Source organism: Biomphalaria glabrata, chromosome 14, assembly GCF_947242115.1.
Source record: "Biomphalaria glabrata chromosome 14, xgBioGlab47.1, whole genome shotgun sequence".
NCBI classification, from domain to species: Eukaryota; Metazoa; Mollusca; class Gastropoda; family Planorbidae; genus Biomphalaria; species Biomphalaria glabrata.
The window spans coordinates 33,360,561-33,373,236 of record NC_074724.1 but is presented as its reverse complement, the minus strand read 5'-3'; the positions used below and the strand labels follow the sequence as shown (position 1 = coordinate 33,373,236).

Sequence of the window (12,676 nt, the reverse complement as noted above, 5' to 3'; positions counted from 1 at the left end):
CTTTCTTTCTCTTTCTGTCTCTCTTTCATTCTTTTCCTCTTTCATTCTTTCTTTTTTTCTCTCTTTCTTCCTATTTAATGTTTTTTTTCTTTTCTTCTATCACGCCGCTTCAAATTCATTTAATTTAGAACATCTACTATATTATTAGTAATACAATGAAATGGGTTGCCTGAATCAGCCCTGAAAAACCAACGAATTAGTAGAGTTTAGTCATTGGTTAACATGCATGACTAGATTGACACATGAAATGCATAGGACTTATTTGGGTTCTATTTTGAAGTATCGTCTAAAACTTATAAGATAAGATTTGTACATGACCAAGTGGGTGAGGCTCTAATAACAGCTCGTCTATTCATTCTATTTCAATTAGAACATTTTTCTTCGACACCAGAGACCAAGATCCTGTGGTTGTAGGCCGAAACGCAGGCGTCTCCACGCTCAATCTGTTGAATGGGTTCAAACACTCCAAGGTGATGCTCGGACCAGTGGTTCTCAAATCGACAGTAACATCGTCATCAGGGCCACCCACACTGAGACTGAACATTCCGAAGGTAACTTTTGACCTGATACTTATTTCAAATATAATGATAATAATAATACTAATAATACTACTAATAATAAGGCTTGTTTACGAGTCCGAAGATTAATGAGGAAAGCAGTATTTCCCTTGGCTACGCATCCCCAGCTGTGACCTACATATTTTGCAACATCCAGGGCAAGCATAACCATCGTCCGCCGGTGGTCGATTTTCTTTTCGCCGTCTGCGTTTGGTCTCAAATGTGTATCCCGCGGCCTTTGTGAGTGACCTCCAGCTGTCTCGTTCTGAAGCCGCATGCGACCAGGTGCTCTCTTCTATGTCAGCTAAGGCAAGTTAGCTCCTAAGCTGGTCTTTTAAGCGTTTTCGTGGGGCAACTCTGTTACGGGGGGACGAAATGTATGAGAAAAACAAAAAGACAATATCTCCTTTATACATCTTATAGAGCGATTAATTTACTTTCCATCCCCCCACCCTTATTTAAAAAGCCTGGTTCAGCGAATGTATAATGACAGTCCTTAGATCTAGACGATATATATTATATATAAAATGTGAATATATAAACATACACACACACACACACGACGCTAGCCCTTTGTGAAGTGATGTTTACGAGACAGAATTGTTATCGAGCTTTGGTTGAAAAGATAAAGAATTGATAGAAGGAAAACATAAAATATAGAATATTGCTTTATATTTGAGAGTTGATGTTTTTTTTTGTTTGTTTAACTACTATAGTCTTTCATAACAGCCACAACTACTATAGTCTTTCATAACAGCCACAACTACTATAGTCTTTCATAACAGCCACAACTACTATAGTCTTTCATAACAGCCACAACTACTATAGTCTTTCATAAGAGCCACAACTACTATAGTCTTTCATAAGAGCCACAAGACACGCAGTCACGTTCAGTTGTACGCTGAAGCGACATTGATTGAATGTTTAATGCGCTTTTGACTCCATCCAAAGGATAGCACTCCTTGTCAACTGAATGCATACACCAATTCCCCTTTACAACTGAACCAATTAAATAGCATTTACAGAAAGACTGAATCCTTAGTCCTTGTATAACCGAGACCACAGATCCACAATCCTTTTCAAAATCATTTGAATATTAACCCTTTGAAAATAGGTTCACATATGTGTGAATGGCGATGTCTTCGATTCCGAAGACTAAGGATGAGTTCAGTGTTTCACGTGTGACTACGCAAACCCAGTTGCGACCTACATATTTCTACACATCTAATGCTGACAAAGCCGCTGTCCTCCGGGGGGGTCTAGTTCAGCTTTCCCTACGTCTTCTGCGCATGTCTTCAACAAGGGGGTTTTCTTTGCGCATCTAACGTGTGGCCCGCGGTTTCGTGAGCCTTTTTTCCAACGGTCTCTTTCAAATAATAATAATCCTTTTAAAATCAATCCACAGAATAACAACGTGAATTGAAGTAGGCTTAACAGTAGAAACCACAGTGTCATTTTCAATACATATAATTATAGACTAACATCACACACTGGCTACGCCTGTAGATTGTTCCCAGGCTTTGTATTGTTTATTATGGTCAAAACATCCTGTCCATTTTTTTTTGGAGCTTCTAATAAATGTGCCACATTTTAACGATCCCCCTAACATACTTTTAAGCCCGTGAATTAGTGTATCTGTTACAATGGAATTTAACGGCCCTCTCTTTTTTTTCCTTCTCTCTCTCTTTCTCTTTATAGAACCCACATTTTTTAAGTTAAGTGTTTCACCCTGCGCATACTTATTTCTCCGACATAGACTTTTGACTTGATTTAGAAAGACTCGCTTTGTAAAGCGCTCTTCCTTTCCCCAGACACTCATACGTTCATATGCCTTTGGCCCGAGAATTCTAATATCATTTTTACTTATCCGCTCACTCCCCTCCCCCCCCCCCCCACCCGCCCTGCGTCCGACAGAGTAAGTTAGTCCTACGTCCAGTCTTTTTTTTTATTCGGCTGGAATGTCGTACGGTTGTTTCGCAAACCCTGTCCGCTGCCACAGGGCCGGTCTTAAGCCACTGCAACCTATGCGGCCGCAGTGGGCCCCGCACTTTCATAGGCCCCGCGTGATGCAAGTTCTAGGTGTAAATTATTAAATTAAACCATTGCATTAAAGAGTTCCTGGAATTTTAATAAAACTATAAAATATGAGAAATCTCCTGAAAGCTGCTGCAAATCTCTTAAAACAGACAGAATTGTCATTTCGGAGTGTCATTCAATATAGAAAACGCCAATCCTACTCGTGATTTAAAAAAAAAAGGTTTTGTCAGCTTTCATTTAATAAAACTGTAATAATAAGGCGAATTTTAACCAAAACAAGAAGTTTAAATACTTAATTTACTTTCAAAGTCCTTGGCTTACAAATATAGATCTAAATCTATCTCGACCTCTTCGGAAAAAAAAATCTAAATCTAAAAGGCAGATCTGAATGTTTATCGGCTTTTTGTTGGTAAACTACTATCTACAGTAGATTGCTCGTAAAGTTAATTTGACAGTGATTTTGTACTTAGAAAAGTATAAATTAAATGCAAAGGCGAATTTATTTTCTAATACAAAATCTTAATTTTCACTTATTATTAAATTATCACAACCCAAATAAGGCCCCGCGCAATCCGTTTCGCATAGGGCCCCGCAACCTATAGGACCGGCCCTGCGCTGCCATCACCCGTCGTCCTGCGGGAGGCTTAGACTAGGAAGTAGATTATCTTCAACTCTGAGGAACAACCGATACGTGGAAGACATTTTTTTTTCCTCTGTGTAACACTAAGACAGGTCCAGACTGGCTACCATTTCATGTAACGTACATTAGTGTAACTGGATTATTAACACTAGTTTAATATCGAAATATTTAGTTTGTTTTTTCTTGTTTAGCTGGAATCCCCACCCCCCAAACCCTTTCATACTTTTCGGCGCTTTTTTAATTACAATGACAACCCTTACTTTTTTTTTTTTTAGCATCCTCCAATTGATCACACTTTTCAGCTTTTGAATTCTTAATATAGCCCCTTTGCTTAGTTTTTTTCTTCTCATCCTTTATTCATAAGGCAAGCAAGGTACGGTATTAGACAATAATACCGCACACATTTCTTTAGACTTTAGACCATTAGATCTGGAGAGAAAAGAAATTGCATTTTCGAAGGCCATAATGAAATTCCTCCTTCCCGTTCCCCACACTATATTTATTTTGGGATAGTGTCCTCACAAAAAAAAGAAAAAGGAAATAGCGATTTGGTTTTATTAAATTTTGTCACGGCTTGGATTTTGTGTGATGTCTATCACTTTTTTTTAACGCTAGTGCGTAAACATCCAAGGGACACAACAATTAAATATAGTATAATATATAGAACAATAAAAACAACACAGGACACAGATATTTTACAAAGAGAATTAGATGAATTACAGAAATGGGAATCAAATTGGAGCATTTCTTTCCACCCAGAAAAATGTCAGTTGTTAAGAGTAAACTACAAAAGAATCAAACAAAGCATTAGGATTTATTAAAAGAAATTTCTATAAATCAAATAAGAACATAAAACTAAAATGTTATTTAACCTTGGTTAGGCCAATAATAGAATATGCATCCTCCGTTTGGGACCCCTCAACTCAAGAAAACATTAAGAAACTGGAACAGACACAAAATAGAGCAGTGAGATTCATAACAAACGAATATTCACATTTGACTAGAGTAACACCTTTAGTAAAATCACTCAATTGAGAAAGCCTTCAGGACAGAAGGCTCAAAAGTAAAGTAGCAATCATACATAAAACACTGAACCATAATCTTCAAATACAAAAACAAAATCTAATAAAATACTCTGAAAGACACAAAGATAAAGGCACATTCCTCATCCCATATGCTAGGACAAACTTGTACAAACACTCCTTCTTCCCTAGTGCTATTAGAGCATGGAATGGGTTGCCTGAGCTAGCCAGGAAAACCAGTGACTTGGCTGAATTTAAGTCATTGGTTAATATGCATGACTAAATGCATGACGCGTAGGACGTAATCATCTTCTTTTTTGAAGTAACGTCTGTATTATATAAGATAAGATAAGATAATCCTTCTGAAGACTTCAACTGATGTTTATTTACAGATGTAGACGATCGTCTTGTCTATCTATCCGTCGTTTTAATTAGCAGTCTATTAAGCCCTAGACATATTCTTCTCCTATCATGTAGTCTGCAACGTCATACGTCTGTCTGACTACGTCACTACTTTTACCGTCGCTAAAAACAACGCACACTATATTTATTTACAAAACTAGCGTAATCTCTAAACTAAACTAGGTCACTACATTGTAATCGTTTATTCGATCCCCTTTGAATGTAAAGAACAGTGTTGCCACAGATAAATCATTATGCCCAGTAATTCTTTTGCTCTCTACCTCTCTCTCTCTCTCTCTCGAAAAAAAAAAAAAAAGAAATAGGCTCTAGAGCAGTGGTTCTCAACCTTTTAGGCTCGGCGACCCCTTTTTACAATCCCCCACTCTGCCGCGACCCCCCCCCCCTCCCGCTCAGACAAACAGCAACAGAAGAATAGACAATAACAATCCATTTTTTCGACGATCTTAGGCGACCCCTGGCAAATCGTCAATGGACCCCCAAGCGGGTCGCGATCCACAGGTTGAGAACCCCTGATCTAGAGTCTAGGTTGATCTTTTGAATGCATTCAGGTTGAACTGTTTCTGCATCATGTACATGTCTGCTTCTAGGAATAACACTGATCTGTTTTGTCTTCCAGGACAAACTGAAGCTGGTAGGGAGAGGGGAGAATATCCAAGCTGGTGAGCAGCAGGTCCACATCACCACAGCTGTCTACTACAAGGACTACCCACTGAAGCCAGGCTTTAACGTATTCTTGAACGGCTGGGCCAGGCACAACGATAGCATGGATTTCAAATGCTGCTTCTTCAGCTCGCTCCCGGAAGCGGATTCCCAGGGCGTCACGGTAACGGAAGTGGCCGCCCGGATGTACAACGTGTACCGGCAGTGGATTGTGGACATGCAGAACGCCGAGTTCTCTTGCTCCGTACCCACCGCCGCCAACGCCACGCTCCAGTTCCGCTACGTTACATTTGTCAAACTGACCTGCCGGGATATCAAGGATAAGGTTATGAGGATAGAGATGCCCGAAGTGATCCCAAAGTCCGTGGGCGTTTGCCTGAAGGTAACCTACGGCAAAGTGAACCCGGAGAAGATGGTGGAGTGGTTTGAGTTTATGAAGCTGATGAAAGTGACCCGGGTATTTACATATTACTTTGATGTTGAACCGGAAGTGCTTCGAGTTTTACAGTACTACAATAAGACTGGATTTCTGGATCTTCTTCTCATACATCCGGCCAAGTCAAGACGTAAGTTGTTTTTTATTCACATTATATTATATTATATTATATTATATTATATTATATTATATTAAAACGTAGACTCAGGGAAAAAGAACATAAAATGCTTGAAAATACGGAATTTGTGACACATTAGTGACTTATTTATGCTTTCTAACTAGACTGCGGTCTTTTGGGGAAACACCGAAAATAAAATACAAAGGTTTGATATAAAGCTTCCGTTTTTTTCGCGAATAGCGGTACTCAAATTGCCAACCTGTCAAAAACCGTTCTTATTGAGCGTCTAAGATGTAAAAGGAACCTCTGCAGGAAATGTCATGCGGATCTTTACGACGGTTTAAGAGATCTCTTGATCATTGAATGAGTAATATTTAAAAAATGTATAGTAGACTAGCCGGACATTACCCGCGGCCTGCGGGCCTTAATTTTTGTATTACTAATCTAGTGGATTGGGTTTAGATGTATGTTAAACTTAGCAAATGATCCTTTCAAGTTTTCTCTTTCGCCACGAAAATAGAAGTTAAGCCGATACATTCATATCTATTAAAAACGAAAGAAGCGCGAGATGAATAGGATATAAAGTACCATTAAAACGGGTTTACCCGATTTGTTAAATGAATGGGATTATAACGAATGTCAGGACGTCTAAATTCGCAGATGGTAAACATGGCCTAGATCAATGAAATAGTAATCCTTTCATAGAGTTGGGCAACTTTTTTTTTTGAGGGTCTTAAGTTTGTTTTAGGGCTACTATACATACGTCACGGTTCCAGTTAGCACCCAAGGAACATTTCTGCCACGTTTTATCAAGATTGGTCAAACGGTTTTGATTTCTATAAGGAACATACATACGCCTTACTTTCTACTTTAAAGTATAGAAAGTTTGTAATAAATTGGTATTATAGATACTTAAAAGATTTAGTTTGTTTATGTATTGCTGTAGTCATTTGACAGTAGGGCTTTGAGGCGACAGCATCTTGAAGATACAGAGACTCGACTGTGGCCCATTCTGTGTTACATTTCATTTCAATGGTTCATCAGAGTGAACTTAAGTCTTTTCCCACTTGAATTTTGTATACACAAATAAGACGCATCAGTGGCAATAGTACACAAAGCTGTACACCACCATCATAGTCTTGACCCCAGGCCCAAGAGTACCAACAGTACCATGCTACGGTACTGATTCTAATACTCTCTCATTCTTTCATATATTTTTTTACAAAGCTCTGTCTGACAGTCAGCGACAAATTTCGTACAGGTAATTTCTCTCGCTCCCCATTCTCGAATTAAGATGAAACTTTGCGCAATAATTCACTGCACCCAACAAAACACGAGTCAATCTAAAAAATCTACCAATTATACATCAATTAGTCTTAATTATTTTTGTTTTTTATATAGTAATGGAGGTACTTTTATTAATGAATTTTTATTTTCGAATGAAGTCAAAGGCTAAACATCTTTCCACTTTCCTCACACTTTCCTCACACTTTTCTCACACCCATTAGACTAAAAAAAAAGTCTTTGTAAACTCGAGAGAGTTTTGATACATTACGAGAGCAAATAAACATTTGCGCACGAGTTCTTATAGCATGCGCACCAATGTTTCCAATTCGAAGTACTAAATACAAATCGTTTAATCGAGCAATTAATCGAGATATTTATTAATAACTAGACTTGTAGACTTTCTGTCCAGAAATTCCATTGTTATTAAATTCAGAAGAGAGATTTAATGAATCTTTTGGCGTTTATTTGTTCTTAACTTTAAAAAGAGGTGGGTTTTTTTTTTACATTATTTTTGTGTGATATTTTTGCATGAATGTTAAATATAACATAACTCAAAAGATAGATTTCTTAATCCTTAATCCACTGATGCAATGGACCATCAATGCCAAAATATTTTATTTTTTTAAGCAAACTATGGTGGTGAACTTTGTCAAAAGCCTTAGAAAAATCTGATAAGATAGCATCTATTTGCTCACTATTATCTAAACCTTTTGAAAAATCCTCCTTATTTTAGAAGGCCTAAACACTGACCTGCAACGTCACAACCTATAGGCAGTGGGGACCAATAGCTAGATGCCACCACACAAGTCTGTATGAGCTATTGGTCTCGACTGCACATAGATTGCTACGTCTTTGATGCCATCCAATCGCTTTTTTTTTCATTATTTGTACATTATTTTACATTATCTTTTTCGTTTAAAATGCAGAGTGTCATAAACCACTTTAGATTACACTATTTCACAAACTAGGTCGACAAACGCTGAAATCGTTTTCATACTGATAGATAGAAACCATCCGGTATTAATTATTGCACTTGTTATATAAACTTGTGCAAAATAATAACGCATACTATCTTTAAGACATCTCGATTGTTACAGGTCATACCCTGCCCGCTGTCATTATCCGTTCTGTAATTATCCGTTGTTCTGCTGGAGGATTGGACTAGGAAGTAGATTATCTTCAACTCTGAAGGAACATCATATATCTTATCGTATGAAAGACCGACGTTACTTCAAAAAAGAAGATGATTACGTCCTACGCATCATGCATCTAGTCATGCATTCTAACCAGTGACTTAAATTCTGCCAATTCACTGATTTTCCTGGCTAGCTCATGCAACCCATTCCATGCCATAATAGCGCTAGGGGAAAATGAGCATTTGTACAAATTTGTCATAGCTTATGGGACGAGGGATGTACCTTTATCTTTGTGTCTTTCTGAGTATTTTATAAGTTTTGTTTTTGTATTTAAAGATTGTGGTTCAGTGTTTTATGTATAATGGCTACTTTACTTAAGTCCTCTATCCGGATTTTACTAATGGGGTCAAATGTGAATATTCTTTTGTTATGAATCTCACTGCTGGTTTTTTTATGTGTGTCTGTTCCAGTTTCTTAATGTTTTCTTGAGTTGAGGGGTCCCAAACAGATGATGCATATTCTATTATTGGCCTAACCAAGGTTAAATTAATAGTTTTATGTTCTTATTTGATTTATAGAAATTTCTTTTAATAAACCCTAATGCTTTGTTTGATTTTTTGATAGCTTCATCAATATGGGGATTCCATGACAGTTTTCATTTATTAGAACACCTAGGTATTTTGATTTTTTAGTCTGTGTTACTGGTTTACCATGAATAAGATAAGTGGAATTAATTCGTTTTAGTTTTTTTGTTACTCTTAATAACTGACATTTTTCTGGGTGGAAAGACATGCTCCAGTTTGATTCCCCTTTCTGTAATTCATCTAATTCTCTTTGTAAAATATCTGTGTCTTGTGTTGTTTTTATTGTTCTATATATTATGCAATCGTCTATCGTCTGCGAAAAGTCTGACTTTTGTTCCTGAACTAATGCAATTCGGTAAATCGTTTATGTAAATTAAAAATGGTAGTGGACCTAAGACTGTTCCTTGAGATACACCTGTTTTACTGTTATTGGTGTTAATTAGCGCCATTTATTATTACAGTTTGTTCTCTCCCTATCAGAAAAAAACTTAATTTATTGTTGCAATGGACCATCAAGGCATCAAGCGAAAATATTTAATTTTTTTAAAGCAAACTTTGGTGGTGAACTTTGTCGAAAGCCTTTGAAAAATCTCAAAAGACAGCATCTATTTGCTCACATAATATCTAAACCTTTAAAAAAAAAGCATCTATTAGTCCTATTAGTTGTATTTCACATACCATCAGGTCCAGATGCTTTATTCGGTTTAATGTTTGCTAAAAGTTTTTGGATACCATTTTCTTGTACTTCTATATCTCCTATGTTGTCTACTTGGTTTAAATTCAGTAATATGTCTTTGTCTCCTGAGTCTGAGAATGCTGATGCAAAGTATTTATTTAGGATGTTAGCTTTAGTTTCATTATCACTATATGTTAAGTTATCTTTGCCTTTTAATGGTGCTACGCCTGTTGTTTCCATTTTCTTGGACTTAATGTATGATCATAGGTTTTTGTTGTTATCCTTAGATATTATATTGTTTAGTTATTCACTCTGCAGCTATCTGCTTACTTTTCGGTTAGGTGTTTAATTTTAATATTCTTTTTTTTTATAAAATCTCTCTGCCTTAGTTTCTTTACATTTTCTATAAAGGTTTTCTCTTGTTTGCAAAGGAAAACCAATGACTTTGCAGAATTTTAGTCATTGGTTAACATGCATGACTAGATGCATGACGCGTAGGACGTAATCATCTTCTTTGTTGAAATTAAAAACCATCCGGCATGTGTATGTATATCAAAATCGACATACACGTTAAATTCATGTATCGCCGATAGCAGGAATGTGCTTCTTCGACGAGTCATGATCCCCGGACTAGATATAACGTTTCGACGAGTCATGTTCCCCGGACTAGATATAACGTTTCGACGAGTCATGTTCCCCGGACTAAATATAACGTTTCGACGAGTCATGTTCCCCGGACTAGATATAACGTTTCGACGAGTCATGTTCCCCGGACTAGATATAACGTTTCGACGAGTCATGTTCTCCGGACTAGATATAACGTTTCGACGATTCATGTTCCCCGGACTAAATATAACGTTTCGACGAGTCATGTTCCCCGGACTAAATATAACGTTTCGACGATTCATGTTCCCCGGACTAGATATAACGTTTCGACGATTCATGTTCCCCGGACTAGATATAACGTTTCGACGAGTCATGTTCCCCGGACTAGATATAACGTTTCGACGATTCATGTTCCCCGGACTAAATATAACGTTTCGACGAGTCATGTTCCCCGGACTAGATATAACGTTTCGACGAGTCATGTTCCCCGGACTAGATATAACGTTTCGACGAGTCATGTTCCCCGGACTAGATATAACGTTTCGACGAGTCATGTTCCCCTGACTAGATATAACGTTTCGACGAGTCATGTTCCCCGGACTAGATATAACGTTTCGACGAGTCATGTTCCCCGGACTAGATATAACGTTTCAACGAGTCATGTTCCCCGGACTAGATATAACGTTTCGACGATTCATGTTCCCAGGACTAGATATAACGTTTCGACGATTCATATTCCCAGGACTAGATATAACGTTTCGACGATTCATATTCCCAGGACTAGATATAACGTTTCGACGATTCATATTCCCAGGACTAGATATAACGTTTCGACGATTCATGTTCCCCGACATTTCACCAAAATGAAGGAGCAGGTTCTTCTAACATACGTTCTCTAACAAGTAGATTAGTGAATAAATCTTCAATCATAGCAGAGACTCAGAGCTAGGCTAGTACATAGAACCATAGAGTTCTGATATGTTTGAGATTTGATCCATGCCGTTCTGGAGTTGTCTCTCCACACAAACTGTCTTTGTAACCTTGTTTGTAGTGAGTTAGATTTTGTTCTACTACATTTATTTCATTTTATCTCAAGTTGATTTTGTCTGTATTGTAATAAAAGTTCAATTTATTTTTGTTTACATAGACGCTATTTCAAGGTTTTACACGTTAAAATATAATACGCCCACATCGGTTTAGTTGTCTACCAGCAGTTTGGTGCTACAAGTCAGCGACCGTCCACAACACAGGGAGGGATTGCTAACCCCAAGCCGGACCCTTCTCCTTTATCCTGACTTGTTGACCTCTCTGGACAGAATATAGATGTTGTTAAATCACATCTCCTCTCTCTAATCCGTATTTTCCTGAACATACAGATGGTAAAGACAGAGGCTTCAGACACCCGCGATACTCTGAGCAGGCCTTTGTAGATGAAGTCATGGCGGTGAACGACTGCAAGCACCGGATGTCAAGATTCGACTACGTGGTCATCATGGACATTGATGAATTCATCCTCCCCAAGGGAAACATCACGACCTACTATGATCTCTTTAAGGTTTGATCCATTGTTGAATTCAAAATAACAGTTTGACCCTTTTATATATATATATAATATATATATTAAAAACAAAAAGGCCTTACTTTACAAACACCACGTTGGTTTGAACAAGTTCATAAAGATAGAGAAGACTTGGGGACAATGGGTTCTTTGAATCGACATTCATTTATAGTTTTTTATAGATATAATGTTTTGTTTGATGTAATGCACAAATTGTAAGACACATTTCATTACGGGCAATAAAGAGTATTATAATTATTATTTCTACATTTTGTGTGAATCAAATCTTGTAAACATTGCTGGATTGTATAAGGTTACTTTTAATGTTTCTAGAGCTTGCAAATTCTAACTTCTACGCCTCATGGGTAAAGCCCATGTTGGCAGTTTCTGATTTATGCTAACAATGAAAAGTTGTTATGAAACACGTATTGTTTTACTGATGAAGATTATTTTATTTCCGCCATCTTGTACTATGTACTTTCAACAGTTACTGCGCCAATTAGGAGCGCCGCTGTGCAGAACATACTGCAATCAGCTTTATTTTCAATGAGAAATCCTCTAATTGTTCTCGAGCACTTTGTACAGACCATTACTTGTTCTTACGCACTCTGGGTTGCGATCCAACAGTTATAAGCAACTAATTCTTTCTACATTATAAGGTTATTCGATAGAAATCCAATTCTAATTAATTTGAATATTTTAATAACTCTTTAAAATTTTTTTTACAGTTAGCTTCTAATCGATTTCCGAAGGCTGGAGGTTTTCAAGTTGATGCTTATGTAGTGATGACATCTTGGGGAGCAACTAGAGACTCGCCTTTACATGTAAGTTGTATGTTTGATTCTTTGTAGTTATGACTTCTTGGGGATTTTCTAGAGACTCGCCTTTACATGTAAGTTGTATGTTTGATTCATATGTGGTAATAACTCCATGGGA

The 12,676-nt window shown here is 37.3% G+C and overlaps 1 protein-coding gene across 4 annotated transcripts in view; it reads left to right on the top strand.

Annotated features, from left to right (window-relative positions):
- Nucleotides 1-12,676, top strand: part of LOC106050629 (uncharacterized) — a 42,940-nt gene that overhangs the window by 22,841 nt on the left and 7,423 nt on the right. For 2 of the 4 annotated variants that reach the window (XM_056010990.1, XM_056010989.1), the window contains exons 3-6: nt 392-551; nt 5,296-5,905; nt 11,559-11,737; nt 12,469-12,564. In XM_056010990.1, the coding sequence (XP_055866965.1) occupies nt 392-551; nt 5,296-5,905; nt 11,559-11,737; nt 12,469-12,564 (1,045 nt within the window). Of the gene's footprint in view, nt 1-370; nt 552-5,295; nt 5,906-11,558; nt 11,738-12,468; nt 12,565-12,676 lie in introns of all 4 variants that reach the window. The other 2 variants (XM_056010988.1, XM_056010987.1) reach the window with 1 other exon arrangement.